The following is a 17,143-nucleotide window of genomic DNA, read 5'->3' as shown; positions in this document are numbered from 1 at the left end:
CTAAAATAATGTAACATTGGGCTATTCCATTTGATAAACACCCCCTTATGGAAGGCATAACCTTAATCTGTATATTAAGTCGCTCATTCAGGTAACCCGGATTTCATGGAATACCCCAATGTCCCAGTAAAGTCATGCTTGGAGCAGGTAAGCTAGCATCGGGAAATCGCAGTCCCTCTGCTCTGTTCCCTCCTGACGGTGCCACTATTTAGATAAGGAAGCTAACATTAAACAAGCTAATGACATTATTAAAAATGTCTCGCGATCAGATCTCCTCCATAGGGCTCAAGTTCCGACCTTGAGAGTCATTATGTTCAGAGTTGATTTGATCGATCACTCTGTTGATTATTTTATGGAACATCTTTTTTCAACATGCTTAGAATGATTTTGAATATAAAGTTGTGCAAACAAATTGCAGCAAGCATAACATGAATATACATATGAAGCTTTAGTAAAACTGAGAACAAAATATACATAACAAATCTAGTTTACATGCCAGGCATGCCAAGGCTTAGAGTACTCATTTGCAATACCAGCAGATAAGGCCTAAAAAAATTGTTTGATTGGCGTAACCCGACCGACCCTAAAAATAGGCCTGACCCTAGATTTTTTTTTTGCAAAAAAATTGTAAAAAAAAAGAAAAGAAAAATTACAATAAAACAGACAAAAAGGTTACAAAGCCTTTATCATACGCAATTTACAGCTTAAAATGTGTAAAAAAAATTCATAAAAAAATTGCCAACTGACCTACCCCAATTTTTTTTTATGTTACGCCAATCAAACAATTGTTTTAGGCCTAACTACTGCTGTGGGTCTGATTATCAAATAGATCACACTGTACAGACTATATTTAAACAAGATGTGTAGCCATCACAGTATACAGGTGTAATGGAAAATACTCCTATGGAAAACCATAGGGGTTATATGCAATGTAACAATGTGTTGCTTTTATTATGGAACATGTTATGAATCCAACCAATTCGCTTGTTGCACGGATACGTCATCTTGCTACCAAAACAAGGTCCTCCTTGCAAATGCATGCACAAAAAGTGAAATTTTGTTTCTCATGCTTTTCTAGTATGCCAGAAGGATTTTGCAAAGCGTACATGTTAACTAAAGCATGCGCTTTGCGAAACGTATAACGCTTACACATCACGCACTTTGCGGGTAGAACATCGTTTTGAGATGACCATGCAATGGGTCAACCGAACATGAAGACAACCAATAGGATAGAGGTTTTGGTAGTGTCGGTTTATTGATAGAAATGTAGCTATTAAAAGCAGTACATGTACTTAGGGACCGATCGTTATTTACGGCAGGGGGGGAATGGGTGTTTTGGCAAAAATATTGACAAACAATTTCGCGTTCCCCCCTCGCGTCCGCTCAAAATTTTCGTGTTCCCCCTTGTTTTCCCAATTTTTCTCCATTTAAAATTTAACAATCCCCCCCTCCTGGTTCAACTAAGAATTTCAGGTTCCCCCCTCAAGACCACAAAAAAAATTTCGTGTTCCCCCCTAAATTTACCCATTCCCCCCCCTGCCATAAATAACGATCGCTCCCTTAGGTCGTTAAAAACAATTGTTGTCTATTGAAAACAGTATGTTGCCAAAATATTAATTAATGGTTGTATTCACAATGTGTTGCTTTGGAAGGCAAAATGCTGCCGCAATGCACAATGGCTATAATAGCTTGCTGTAGACTGCCACATTAGAAGATTTTGTAGCTTAACCCTAACCGCCTAAGGGCTTTTTGGCGACGGGAAGGGAAAGAAGGAAGGAATAAAGAGAGAAAAGAAGGAAAGAAGTTGTTTGCTCTGGGTGGGATTCGAACCCGAGACCCCTCGCATGCCAGGCACTGGGTCGGCGACACTTTGCCCGGGTCTTGGGTTTAGCTGGCCAGCGAAACTGCGTGCCTATATATCACTTAGGGCGATTGCGTCATCACACCACGTGGGATGCATGCACGAACAGCGCATATATCAAGTAGTATTTTGTAGTATACCGTCCTGTTAGGGTTAATGTTATAAAGAATCATAAAGCTACACATTATAAGATCAAGTGTTGGTAGAAACAGGCTTTTCATAAAACAGCCAAACTGATTTGTACCTTTATGACATCACCACTGATATAAATCTGATTCTGTGGCAACTTATTACGATGCTGGTGCAAAAATTGTCATTTGAGTTCAGGTGAAAGTCTTCATGGTGATAATGGTGATATAGGGGAGAAATGTTTTTTTGCCATTCTACATATCCACAAATTGCCCCAAATGATTTATGATGATGATGATGATAGTCCAGTCCAAGATGCATCATGTGGATACAAGGTTTTAAGTTTGATCATCTTGAGTCGTGTAGTTTCATCATTACCCATACTTAAATCTGGGTAGAATACCTGACCTGTAAGCTTCTCCACATCTCGCAGTGTTGCCAGATTGTTTCTCAAATAGTCAAAGAAATTCTGTAAATTAAGTAATGAAAGGAAATAATTTCAAAATCTTGTTTAAAAATAAAACTATGTTGAGACAAAGAAGATTTTCACAGTTACCATCCCTGATGAATACACCATGCGTTATACATTCCACTCATGGGAAATTTGACCTTTTTTCAGCCAGACCAAACCATGTCATCTTTTATACATGCATCAATAAATGACTGGTTCCCATTTTCATTTCAAATTCATGACCTATTTTGTCTTACTTTAAGGAGCTCTTAATTTTTGATCACGTGCAATGGGTATATATATATGAAACCCTCAGTTACCCATAAATACCATCCAAAACCTAAGAGTCCCTGTGATATTGAGCGCCCTCCTTCGAGTACATGTTCAGTGGGAACTTGCATGCATCGAGAACCAGTAAGGTGTTTTGCAAAAGCATGGTGTATTGTGGTGATAATCTTCTTTGATGTTGAGGTATTAGTGCAAGAAGCCTTTATCAATAGCTGCCCTGTAGACTTGACCATTTCTGCACTCTATATTGTGCACATGACGCCTGGCAGCTATTGCTGATGGGGCTTTCATGCACCAAACCCTGTGTATAAGATAAAAATATTTTCATGATGTAGTTTGTTGCCATGGGATGTTTTTATAATTTCACATGATCATTGTCATCTTATAGTTAGCTGGTAATTTGTTAACAAAAAATAAATCACTTTTTAACTGCAACTGTTGTCCTTTTAATTATGAAAGTGTATTACAAGAACGAGATTCTTATTGTGACCACCTGCACAGGCACACTATCGCCAAACCCGACTGTATGCACACAAAGTACCTAATCAGTACCAATGCTGCTATTTTACAGGGCGCATCAGCAGTGGTACTGCACTGCTACTGCCCTGGTACTGCACAGTACTGCACAGTACCAGCCAGGTACCATGGTGACGGCATATCTGTGCAGGCAGCCCCAATATGAATCTTGTCGTGTAATTGGCCCAGTGCTCAAAATAAGTCTAAATCTTTTAGGGCCATATTTGCCTATGAGTTTGATATCTTCCATGGCCCTCACACAAATTGTAAAATGTTAATGGTCCACTGGTTCACATATGACTTCTTGTACGACTTCATACTTGAATTTAAAATGAAGTTTTGTGGTTAAAAAACCCAGGATTGCACCTTTTTTCGCTTCACATACTACACCTGCTGCAATTCATCAATATGTATGCTTGTTATGTGCTTGAAGACTCTGTTATATTTTATATTTTGCCTGAAAATGGAACTTATGACTAAAGAAAAAGTTACCACATTTTTTTCCTGAAAATGTATGATGGGGAAACTCAAAATCAACATTTTTTAGCTTAAACGACTGAAAGTATCAGCATTTGTAATAAGAGTCATGAATATACTTACGAAGCATGACGGTATATCAACATGCGGGAAGATCCATGCAATATATTGTATATCTTCTGGTTTACACCCATGTATTTTTGTAGCAATGGACCCATTGATATGACATCTTGTGGCTACTACATAATAATGGGTTGGAAGCGGACTATCACCCACCCATATCAGACTGAAAAATGGAAAATGTAACATTAAACTAATAATTTTTTTTAAAGTATCTCAAAAAATACAATTTTTAATACAATTATGATACTTTCTTTAAGATTATAGTTTTCGTACATTTGGAAATAAGTTTAAATAACACAAATTTGGGGGAAATCATTAAAAGAAGGTTTAAAAAAATATGGATTTGTAAGAAACAAAACATTCAACTGAAAATCACAGGAAAAATATAAAGTTGTGAATTCAATGATTTTAAAATAATGAAAGAAATTGTAATTTTAAAATACGAGTAACCAAAACATGAAACACTTTTGAGATACTGTAGCAAATATTTAGTTTAAACTTCATCTACACATAATCATGTAAAGGTTGTATTTACAGTGGCATAGCTAGTATTGTGGCACCCGGGCCCAAGAATACATAATGGTGCCCTCTCTTAATTCTTGAAGCAATTCCATGAGCTCTGGAAATTACACAAATACCACTAATTAATTTTGGTTATAATGGAGTTGAATTTTGGTTTTAAATTGATCTTTCAACTGACTATTTGTGCTGAAATGCATGTGAAGTGTGTGAAAATTTTGACTTTCAAATGGAATCGCCCATTCAGGTAACCCCATTTGGGAATCCACACTCCCAGAAGGTACAGAATCAATGCTGAATTGGTCAATTTGGCACCCTCCCCCCTTGGCGGCACCCAGAGCACACGCTCCCCCTTGCCACCTCGCTAAACCACCTCGCTACACTGAGAATTCAATTTGCTGTTAATGCGTGGCTTTTTTGTATCTGCCCCATTTATTGTATAGACTAAATAGAAGAAACTATTAGATCCACTGTGACCTCAAATTATGAAAAACATGAAAAGATTCCAAATAGGCTCCAAAAGATTTTTAATATGGGGGGGGGGGGCAATGGTGACAGGCCCAAGTTATTGGGGACCCAATGGTACTTTTCCATAGCCACCAAATTATTGGGGCTATCCCCCTCCTGTACCGAGCCACTGTCTCTCACCTTTCAGCCTGTTCATAGTAGCTATCCTTCATTGAATCACTGTTCATATCATAAGCAGGTCCTACAACAATGTTAACTTGCTCTGAAGATTCAATCCAATTCCAGAATTCGCCATATATTCTAGACCAAATTTCTGTCCATGATAAAAACAAAATATAATAAATTATATGAAAATCACTTTTGATTGTTGGATTTCGGATTTCTTTGTAATGAATATTCTGTTCACACCCGTCCACCCACCCCCACCCCTATATGTTGAAAAGAAGTAAGCTTTACATAAGGTATAGTCTTCCCTCGTTCTTGCAACACCTTTTATTGGAATCTTTGTCTTCTCACTTCTTCTCACTTTCTCTTTCTGCTCTTTCACACACCCTCTTTCTCATTTTGTGCATATATGCAAACTGTTATCTACTGAAGATAGCAACATTTTTGCATAATACAAACAGCGATATACATGTACAGCTATATTTCAGCATATATGCAAACTGCTATCTACTGAAGATAGAAATCGTCCAGCATATACCCAGCAAACAGAAAATGTTTTACAGATAACGTTTTATTATCTGGTTAAATAAAGGGTTTAAAACATTTTTGAAAACATTCCAACATAATGTTATTTAAGAGTTGACAAAATATTTTGCAAAAATGTTTGCTAAAAATATTTTATAACAACATTTTTAAAAGTGATGTATTTTATAAAATGTTTTGAAACGTTTTTATGAGCTTTATTATATCCTGGCATTTAAAAATGCTATTAAAACATTTTGAATATGTTTGTGTTTGTTGGGATATACAAACTGTTATCTACTGAAGATAGCAACATTTCTGCATTATAATATTATATAAGCTGTTACCTACTGAATGGTGAACAGGAATAAGCCTTACAGAAGGTATAGTCTTCCCTTATTCTTGCAACACCTTTTATTGGGATATTCCTCTTCTCACTTTCCCTTTTTGTTCTCTAACACACCCTCTTTCTCATTTGTGCATATATATATATATAATGCAAACTGTTATCTACTGAAGATAGCAATATTTTTGCGTATATACAAGCAGCTATATACAGCTACATGCAAACTGCTATCTACTGAAGATAAAAATCTTTCAACATATACCCAGCAAACAGAAAATGTTTTACAGAAAATTTTTTATTATCTCGTTAAATAAAGGGTTTGTACATTTGTAATAACATTCCACAAACATTTTTGAAAACATTCTGCAAAACATTCTAACATAATGTTATTTAAGAGTTGACAGAATATTATACAAAAATGTTTGCCAAAATTAATTATTTTATAATAACATTTTGACAACATTTTTAAAATGAATTATTGTTTTTTCACATGAAATGTTTTTAAAAACGTTTTCAAGGGCTTTATATAACCTGGCATTTTAATGTTATTAAAACATTTAGAATATTTTTTGTGTTTTCTGGGATATACAAATTGTTATCTACTGAAGATAACAACATTTCTGCATTATAATTATTCAAGGTGCTATCTGTTGTTTTCCAATAACATGCTTGTCAACAGACGTTCTTTAAAAAGCAAGTCGGGAAACATTATCTTGTTAACACAAATTAATATTGGCAATATACAATGTAAGTTACATGACATACCACTAGCAAATCTTCTGTACTGTGGAACAATATTGGATGTTATCTGCGAGTCAAATATTGCATTAACACCAGGCGCTAAAGCTGTGAAAAAAGAAATGAAAGAATTAACAATGAATTGCGAAAGTTTACAGGTTAGCATTTTCTATATCAAGTACTGGTGTAAAAATGTAACCTTTCAAGTAGTTCGTCATAGTAATAATAGCAAATAATAGTTTTAGTTTGTATTTGTAATTTAAAGCATAAAAATCATCCAATTCAGTTTGTTGCATATTCCTTAGTGTCAGATGTGCTAACATATGCCCTGTAAGTGGTTAAGGCAAAAAGCATGTATTAAGGGGTACTACACCCCTCGATAAATTTGTGTCTATTTTTGCATTTTTCTCAAAAACTAATAACACAGTGGTAACAAAAGTTATGTATATTATAGGGGCAAGGAATCCAATTACTACACGGGAATGTCAGTGACCCAAGACAAGTGGTTTGTTATTTATGACCAGAAATGAGGTACCACTAGGATGTACCTCATTTCCTATCATATATACTGAACCGCTTGACTTGAATCACTGAAATTTCAGTGTAGCAATTGGATTCCTTGCCCCAATAATATACATAACTTTTGTTACCAGTTTGTAATTATTTTTTGAGAAAAATGCAAAAATAGTCACAAATTTACCACATGGGTGTAGTACCCCCTTAAAGACAAAATAGGACATTTTACATGAAAAAACTAGAGAAAGTAGTATACATGTATTTGATTAGGGCTTCAACTTTGTCGATACTACTATTTTCACAAAATTTTTCTTATCCTTCTCTTTTTAAAAGTGAATAATAAATTGCTTTTTGCTTAAAAACAACTATGTACAACTTTTTTACACTTTCGCTGGGTACGGCATGTATTTTCTAAATATGTGACGTGTCATGTCAAAAGGAGACACTTTTGGGCAGGATCGTAAATGGAGAAATAGCCAAAAATCTGCCCGGTGGTGATTTTTTCAAAATTTGGGTTTGTTGCGAATTTGTGATGTTATTAATGTTAAAAGTATTGTCTGATAGCTTCAGACCAGAATATAACTGGCATCTTGTATTTTTTGAGACACTTTTCAGGGTAATTCCTATTCTCAACATTGTCAATAATATTTTTACAGGCCGATATCTCAATTTCTAATTTTATAATACCATAACTAACGAACTCAATATCTTCACTTAGGAAGGTCCGATTTCATTGGGGAAGACGGTGTTGTGGAGCAAAATATCTCTATATTTAAGATATGTAAAAACCTCAAAATTGATAACCTGCCCAAAAGTGTCTCCTTTTGACATGACACGTCACATATATGTCAGACTTGCATGGCTAAAGCTCAAAGTATTCTTTTTAAAGAATACAAATAGTCAAAGAAATTGAACAAGTCTGCAAATTACATTGAAAAAGTTACAAAACTGACTTACATGGGTGATACAGGGTGTTCATGATGATATCTTGATACTTGTCAAGTTCGAATGAGAAAGCAGAACACTTGGGTGTGATCTGTGGGTCCAAACGTTGATCATATCGAATACAGGATCCTGCCTTTAACATGGCATTATTCTGTATCTAAAAAAAGAGCAGAACATACAATATTGAACTAAAAAAATACAAATCAAGCAACTAATGAAATATGTAATAAAGAGCATATTGATAGAAACTACATACTGCTTTTATGGGACTACTTCCTATTCCAGAAAATACAGCACTGGTTATAAGGGCCAAAAACATGCATTTTTATGAAGTTTTCGCCCAGTTTTTTGTCTGCTGTGTCAATAAAGTCCAAAGACTTCAGATATTTGTCTGCTCAATCAAGTCCAAAGACTCATTTCATGTGATGCAGTGCATAATATGCATATCCTATTTTTTGAAAAAAAAACCAAAACATTTTCTAATCTTTTTTATGACAAAAGAGAGGGTTATTCCAGTTGAAATCCATACACCCTATGGAAGACATAACCTTAAAGCCATATTTACGATCTTTTGAAATTGGTTCATTTTTTTCAAACCTTCTTTTTTGGCATATTTGTATTGTTTACACATGTCCCAACTTGCACATAAATGGAATCAGCCAAATTTGTTGAGCTTGTACGTCAACAGAGCAAAGTTCGTCAAAAAGTCATAATTCATGAAACTATGACTTTATGTCCTCCCATAGAACTGTACGTTAGACGGCCAAAATAACCAATAGGGTTTTCTTTCACTTTACTTGGTTATTTCAGTTCCATTGGACAGAAACCCTTCCTGACAATCATTACTCCGGTAGTATTATTTCAGCATTTTGAGTTTAGAAATTCTATAACAAATTTAAAATTTGAAAGAAATCGAATATATTACGGCTTTAATCTCCCACACTGGGAATGTGAATTCCCAAATGGATATAAGTGTACATGTTACCGTATATAACCTGAAAATATTTAAACACTTTCTGTCAAACGTTTTGTGTTTGCTGGGTAAGGAGAATATATTAACTTACATTGCTACTTTCCAAAGTAAACGAAACTAGTGTTGGTATCTTCAAGAACCTGTCAAATCTGGTGATGTAGTTATCCTGATATAAGTTGCAGAAATACTCCCCATTTTTATTAATATCATCTCGAACTCCTGGTAAACCAAGTGGAGCATTGGTGGACTCAGGTGTGTCTTGAACTGAAAACAAACAAAATGAAACAAAAATTCTGGACATTTGTATCAGTATTAGTGCCAATCAAGATCTAGTTAAACAGTCTATAATATCGAATTGATTAATTCGAATTAAACAATTCATCGAGTGGCCATGGGCAGCGCCATTAGACATGTTACAAGACTACCAAGTGACAGGTGATGGACCGTACCCACACAATTGAATAGGCACCTTTTTGATAATTTTCATCAAGGTTACTCAAAACTTACCTAGCTAATTTATTATACATCAGGGGTCTCTGTCTTTTTAATATGATATGAAAAACTTAATTTTAAAAATATCTAGCGACGGAAATAAAAATCCATCGACGGATAGTCTTGTTATGCTCTCACAAACTTGGAAAAAAATCTGAAAAATCCAACATTTTGGTCTAAAACATGCCTAAGGTTACTGCTGTCCCATTCAAAAGTACAGGAAGACCACCTAGCTACAGCGTTGAGGTCAACTTTCTAGACTTCCTGTCTACTGGCAGTAATGGCTACTACCCAGTGCTAAATCAATGAATTGTTTAATTCGAATTAATCAATTCGATATTTTAGACTGTTAAACTAATACTGTGTCGCTGTTCTAGCTTACCGGCACGTCACCGATAATTTTGATAAATGTTTTGAATACATGTCCCCGTCTAATTAGTCTAAATTTTCGTATAGGCCCCTACACATTATCCTTTAATATATAGGCCTAGAATATATTTTTTTTACAGTAGCAACATAATTCTTCCCTATATTAAGCTGTATGATTCTAGATATATTACGGACCAAATGCGGCTTACTATTTTGTTGTAATCTTTCATCCATGTCCGCAAAGGTCTGTCCTTCTGTACCAGCATATTCCTGTAAAAGTCAACAGTAAAAGTAACCATTTAAGTTCCTTAAAAATATTTTAATTTAAGCTATTTTCAGGTTTTGTATTGAAGTGAATAGCAGTAAACAGAAATTCACATTTCAGAATGTCTGGATTGGAGTTATGGGTAGGATACAAACAAATTATTGACTTTTCATGAGTAAGAAAAATAACAATTTAGGAGCCCTAATGTTTTAAAGGTAAACAATTCTGTTCCATTTTACATGTGCATAATAGTCTCTGTTTAAGTCTGTGTTTTTTGACATGGATATATATCTATTGTGATTGCACCACAAGCATTATGTAACAAACAAGCGCACCTCTAGCCTTGCCTTAAATGAGATTTCACACTTGATATATGAACAAAGGTTACACCTAAGCCTTTAGCTATAGACTATCGTATCGTATGCCTTTACATGTTGCAGCGTGATAGTGCAATATAAAAACGACTTAAAAATAAAACGCATTATGCTGTAACATACAATTTCAGTCAGTGACCCCTCATCCTCATGGTTATTTCCTTAAGTTTAGGCGAGACAAAAATGGCCAGAGGAAAGAAGAATTGACATATTTTCTAGTTTGTTTGTCGCCAAAGCCATGCAGCTAGGGGGTTGGGATTGGCATTTGGATGCATAAAAAGCGCATCTCATTAAACTATATATATTTTTTTTAAATTTCTACGTTTCCTAGTAATCTTACATTCAAATCGGCAGCTGTGCATGTACACTCAGCTAGACTAGGCGTATCCTGCCTTCTTACTGACGGATACTGACACATTTGATCACCACTAGCTGGGACAAGACCCCACGATTCTCTTTCCAGTGTGGGGGGATTCTTTAACGCATCATAGAGCATTCCTTTCGATCCGTCACTGGCTCTGGCTTTGTACAAAGGCTCGACGTCAATGAGTTCTGCGGAGATGTAAAATAAAATAAGATATAAATATGACTTATCTTTGAAAGATGATTCACCAGGGTTACCAGCATTTCACAAAACAAAATTCCCTGATATAATATTTCCCCGACAAATTTCGACAAAATCAGGGTGTGGAGTGTGGACTGTTTCAAACAACTACCTATAGCTGAATGGTTGTAGAACAGTTTGGAGTCAGAAGTTGTATGTAATATATGTGTATGCCAAAATGACAAAATAATAATTATTGCCCTCTTGCATGTCGTGGGTTACTCAAATTCCCTCCACGAGTTTTCGCTAATTTTGGCTGTTTTTCTCAAATTTTCTGAGTTTTCCCTGTCTGGAAATAGATTTTCATTTTCCCAGATTTCCCTGAGTGACTGAGAACCCTGCTAATATACAAAGAGAAAAATGTCTTAAAACTTTCTGCTCTTTCAAATCACAGGATTTATTAGGTTTTTGTTGTTGCTAAATTCGATAGAGTCTATGCCCTATGTCGTCCCACTCGATTTGTGAAAAGGTCGCGAACCCTTTTGGTGGACCCAAGTAACTGCCTAAAATGAGGCAAAATTGAAAAGAAATGAGGTTTTAAATTTAACTTTGGAATTTGAAAAGTTTAAATCACGTTGGGTCTAAGGCTGTGCTAACACTTCTTTGATGACTCTGACCACATTTTTTTATTTTTTCAAATATCTTAAAAATACAAGAATCTAAGCTAATTGAACAGACAGTAGAAGGAATCGTGTTCACACACGCTAGATATTTTGTTTCAGCCAGAGCTGGACACAACTCTTAGCAATATCATAATTCTAAGGTCCTCAAAGAGGAGAGTTTATTATAAGAGCTGGTAACATCAGATAAAGTTCGTTATTTTTTGGTTAATTTTGTTTTGTTTTTTCTCTTTTATCTCACCTGTCATTAAATTGAAGAGCTCGATGTTTTGAAATGGGAGGATGTTTTCTCCGAGTTTGAAATCTCTTCCGCTAGCTATAAAAACTCCCTGAAAGGCAAGAAATTGAGGACGTTATACATTATCAAATACTTTCCTACATACAGATGATACAAGTAATATATTAGCGGGAATCAAACATTATATTATGTGAGCTTCTATCTACAGATGCTATTGAAGATGCAAATATGTAAGTTGCTATCTACTGAAGATGGCAACATTTCTGCTTTGATATATTTTGATATATGCAAACTGTTATCTACTGATATATGCAAACTGCTATCTACTGAGGATGGCAACATTTTTGCATATATATGAAACTGCTATCTACTGAAGATAGCCACATTTCTGCATATATATTCAAACTGCTAGCGACTGAAGATATATGCGATGCGATCAAGCAAAATCAATCAGAACTCGGAAATTGTTTCCTTTTGTTTTGGAAACTCTTTAATTGCTCATATCTTTGAAACTGATTGTTCAATTTCAATGGTTCTTTACAAAATCCAGCTTTGTAAATGCTTTTTACTATCCTTTTAGAAACTGAAAATTCAATATTTCCGAGTTCCGACCGATTTTGCTTGATCGCATTACATAATATGCAAACTGATATTTACTGAAGATACTAACATTTCTGCATATAATATTTGAATTGTTATCTACTGAAGATAGCAACATTACTGCATATATATAGAACTGCTATCTACTGAAGATAGCACCATTTCTGCATATATATGTGAACTGCTATCTACTGAAGACAGCAACATTTCTGAATATATATGTGAACTGCTATCTACTGAAGATAGCAACATTTCTGAATATATATGTGAACTGCTATCTACTGAAGATAGCAATATTTCTGCATATGGAACTGCTATCTACTGAAGATAGCAACATTTCTGAATATATATGTCAACTGCTATCTACTGACGATAGCAATATTTCTGCATATGGAACTGCTATCTACTGAAGATAGTAACAGTTCTGAATATATATGTTAACTGCTATCTACTGAAGATAGCAATATTTTTGCATATGAAACTGCTATCTACTGAAGATAGCCACATTTTTGCATATATATGGAACTGCTATCTACTGAAGATAGCCACATTTCTGCATATATATTCAAACTGCTAGTGACTGAAGATATATGCGATGCGATCAAGCAAAATCAATCAGAACTCGGAAATTGTTTCCTTTTGTTTTGGAAACTCTTTAATTGCTCATATCTTTGAAACTGATTGGTCAATTTCAATGGTTCTTTACAAAATCCAGCTTTGTAAATGCTTTTTACTATCCTTTTAGAAACTGAAAATTCAATATTTCCGAGTTCGACCGATTTTGCTTGATCGCATTACATAATATGCAAACTGATATTTACTGAAGATACTAACATTTCTGCATATATTTGAATTGTTATCTACTGAAGATAGCAACATTACTGCATATATATAGAACTGCTATCTACTGAAGATAGCACCATTTCTGCATATATATGTGAACTGCTATCTACTGAAGACAGCAACATTTCTGAATATATATATGTGAACTGCTATCTACTGAAGATAGCAACATTTCTGAATATATATGTTAACTGCTATCTACTGAAGATAGCAATATTTCTGCATATATGGAACTGCTATCTACTGAAGATAGCAACATTTCTGCATAAGAAATATTAAACCAATGTTTTCATTCATGTTCAGTAAGCTATTATCAAAGTAAAAATGTTCTTAAGTTCTTGAACTGTCCTGTGTGTAGAACGTTTAAAATGGTTTTATGGAAGAACCAAAAAAGGTTATGTAAAGGCCGCAAAAAACCATTTTGAGACTTAAAAAAGTCTTTGTGGCCAGAAAGAACCATTTTGGGTTCTTTAACATATTTAAGAACCTTTTTTTTTTCTTGAGGTATCGACGTCCAGTGCAGCCAAGACCCCTTTTAAAGGTAAACAATTGAATAAACAAACCTTCATGTTGTCCAAGAATGGATCATAACCGTCATTAGCTCCTTCACAATCTTCAGGATTATACCCACTACGTTGTCTGAAGAGAAAAATGAAAGCTCAATTTTAAAGACAGACGATTTGAAAAACACTTACTTTGTTTATGTGTGCTTACACCCAACAAAGAAAAAACAAAGTTTATGGTATTCCAAAAACTGGTAAGACAACATTACTACTTCAATTTAATTTAGCGCCGTATACATAACTGTTATCCATGCACAGTCCCATCCACCCCCCCCCCCGTACGCACCTATACAGGACCTGGATAAAAGGTACGAACTACACACTAGCCCACCCCATCCACCACCAGGTATAAGACACACACTAAAAGAGTACTTGAGACAAAATTGAAACTTGTGCATAACACCACCATTCCTGATGTTCTGTCATCACCCTAAAATCATTCCAATATTTTTTACAGAATCAAAAGACAATACTTTTTCATCAAGCTTCTTACCCGGCATATAACCATCCTTCATTCATCATAAGTACCACATCGTCAAGATGATGTCCGTATGCAGCGTGTAATCGGTTTGGTAAGAAATCAGGTAGGTAAGCCCCACCACCTCGTACTTTACACTATAATGGCAAGGCAACAATTATGTGCAAATTAGAAAAAAATAAAAAATATTTTACATTCTAGAAAGCAACTTTTTTGCTGGCGTGATCCTTTGCCACTTCAATGGGAAGCCATGTTGGACACGATCGTAATGAATAGTTTGCATTAATAAAAGTTGGTGTTGAAGATAGTAACTTTTTATTTACTTAAAATTAAATGATAATTTCGAAAGTAACACGTGCTTCAAATTTATGATTGAAATTAATACAATTCGTATAAAAAATTATATTTAGGCCTATGCAATATAAAATATGTTTCTTACTTGTAGACGGTCGGCTACTTCCACAGGAGTTTGCATACCTTCAGGAGCTGTATAACAAGTAACAAAATGAGTATTGTGAATATTGGTGTTTATAAAATAGAGAAGTCCAGCATTGAATTTATGGTTCACTTTAAAAATCCCACTGTCTTTAAATTTTTTTAAATCAATGACTTTTTGCAACGTAGAATAAATTCAATAACACTCTACAGAAGAGAACACATGCACGTGAAGAACCAAAAAAGCATTGGTGAACCTTTCTCTCAATTTGGAAATGATATCAAGAGTTGTATAGCCACTTATATATTATTATATACATACGTGTCACTGCTCTCGTACTATTTCTTTTTCATGATTTTTGAATAAAAATACTTTTAATTATATTGACTTCTGTAGCTAATAACATTATTGAATCAAGCACAACAATTCTAGAAATACTACCGTACCTTCCGGGACCTCTGTTCCGGGACTTTACCAAGTAACTGCGATTGGATGAATTCTTTAATCAATCGCATTTCTAGAGAAGGCGTCCCAAAAATGTCCTTACAAATTTACAGAAGTGTATAAGATACATGTATTTTGCTTACCATCACGTCCTATTTTGATTCTTCCAAGTGATCCCAGGTAATTAGGACTAAGGCTGAAGTGACTGATATCTGCAAAATCCTACAAGTATATAAGGAAATAGACCAGAATGGATGATTGAACTATAAAAAAATCGTCAGCATGGTCAGTGCCAAACTTTGTAACTGTGTGTAATGCAGATATACCAATTAGCATAATATGATGTCAAAGATATACATAGAATCTAAATGATGCAGAAAAATCACCTACAGTTGCTGATTCTTGATCTAGCAATCTGAAATTGTACTTAAAAAGTCTCCTGCGTCAAATGTGTCCTACAAGAATATCAATAATCAACATTGATAACCAAATTTCTTCTTAAGGTGACATTGCGTCAATCATCCAAACTACCAAGATAAACAAACCATTCTCAACTGATACCGACTTTCTCTTTCAAAGGAAATTTTTATTTTAGAACTATATGAAAAACAAAGTACTCTTCGTCTTATTAAATAATATAAAGTTTCTGACGTTTTATAACCAAGAGCAAGAAAGTTAAACATTATGTTCACAGTATGCAAGTGGTTCATAAGAACATATTGTATGTATGTCAATAAAATTAATAATAACATTGAAATGAGAAATAATATTTAGATAACTTACACTAGTCAAGTAGTACATATTGTTACAATTTGTGTTGGCTTGTCCGCTGGTTGATACCACCATAATATTAACGCAACCTAGTATCTCATCCTTCATTAGTTCTGTACGAAGATATCTTATTGACGCATCGATGGCTGTCAGTGTATCTCTCACCTTAAAACAACAACAACAAATCAGAAAAGCAAATTGTAAATTATTTTTGAATGACAGAACATACAGCACTGGGTAAAAGATCAGGGAATAATTCAGGTCTGTCAGACTTTCACCTTAAACAACAAAAACAAAACAAAAAGCAAATTGTAAGTTGTTTTTCACTGACAGCACATACGCTGTTAAAGCACTGGGTAAAAGATCAGTTGGATAAAATAAAAATTCCTTAATTTCACCTTTATTTTTTTAGAAATGAACACAATATTGGTTAAATTTTAACCATGCAACAAGGTGTAAAAACTGGGAATAACCCACATATGTTGGGTACAGTTTTTACCAAATGTTTTCTAAAATGTAACCAATTTAGGGTAAAATGTTTTACCTAACGGATGTTTTATTCTGTTTTCTAATGGTAGGCGCCTGGAGGTAGGTGCATGTTAAATAAAAATACTCTTGATGTGCTTGGATGTTTTGCTGACAGAAAGCTGTAAACTAGTTTTAATGTATTAAGTTGATGTTGATGCCATTTGTTTTTGTAGTTTCTGTTGTTGCCAAAGTTGTTGTTGTTGTTGTTATCATTATTGTTGTTGTTGTTTGCCCTGTATAACTATTATTATAGTTGTTACCTCAACACTATCAGTTCCATGTATTCTACTTGTTGCTCCCGGGTCCTCGAAATACACCGTGATTAATTCAGGTCTATATAAAATAGTTATAGAAATAACAACTTAGATATAAATTATAACAACTTAGATATAAATTATAACAACTTTATTAACAACTTAGATATAAATTATAACAACTTCGTTGTAACCCGTACGAAACTCGGGGAGCTGATCCTGGCTGC

General features: G+C 34.5%; 1 protein-coding gene across 1 annotated transcript in view; it reads right to left on the bottom strand.

Moving 5' to 3' along the window:
* Positions 1–1,913: 1,913 nt before the first annotated feature.
* The window catches only part of LOC140166361 (venom phosphodiesterase 2-like), a 35,491-nt gene continuing 20,261 nt past the window's right edge, over positions 1,914–17,143 (bottom strand). The window contains exons 10-24 of the mRNA XM_072189807.1: positions 16,923–16,995; positions 16,147–16,299; positions 15,507–15,585; positions 14,923–14,969; positions 14,499–14,620; positions 14,006–14,081; positions 12,003–12,090; positions 10,878–11,089; positions 10,108–10,168; positions 9,129–9,301; positions 8,077–8,221; positions 6,631–6,711; positions 5,013–5,145; positions 3,846–4,008; positions 1,914–2,459 (exon numbers count right to left, since the gene is read on the bottom strand). Coding sequence (XP_072045908.1) covers positions 2,274–2,459; positions 3,846–4,008; positions 5,013–5,145; positions 6,631–6,711; positions 8,077–8,221; positions 9,129–9,301; positions 10,108–10,168; positions 10,878–11,089; positions 12,003–12,090; positions 14,006–14,081; positions 14,499–14,620; positions 14,923–14,969; positions 15,507–15,585; positions 16,147–16,299; positions 16,923–16,995 — 1,792 coding nt within the window. The 3' untranslated portion in view covers positions 1,914–2,273. The remainder of the gene's footprint in view (positions 2,460–3,845; positions 4,009–5,012; positions 5,146–6,630; positions 6,712–8,076; positions 8,222–9,128; positions 9,302–10,107; positions 10,169–10,877; positions 11,090–12,002; positions 12,091–14,005; positions 14,082–14,498; positions 14,621–14,922; positions 14,970–15,506; positions 15,586–16,146; positions 16,300–16,922; positions 16,996–17,143) is intronic.

The sequence above is a fragment of the Amphiura filiformis genome, chromosome 12 (genome assembly GCF_039555335.1).
Source record: "Amphiura filiformis chromosome 12, Afil_fr2py, whole genome shotgun sequence".
NCBI classification, from domain to species: Eukaryota; Metazoa; Echinodermata; class Ophiuroidea; order Amphilepidida; family Amphiuridae; genus Amphiura; species Amphiura filiformis.
Note: the sequence above shows the minus strand (reverse complement) of the source record. Positions and strands in the feature narration are given on the sequence as shown.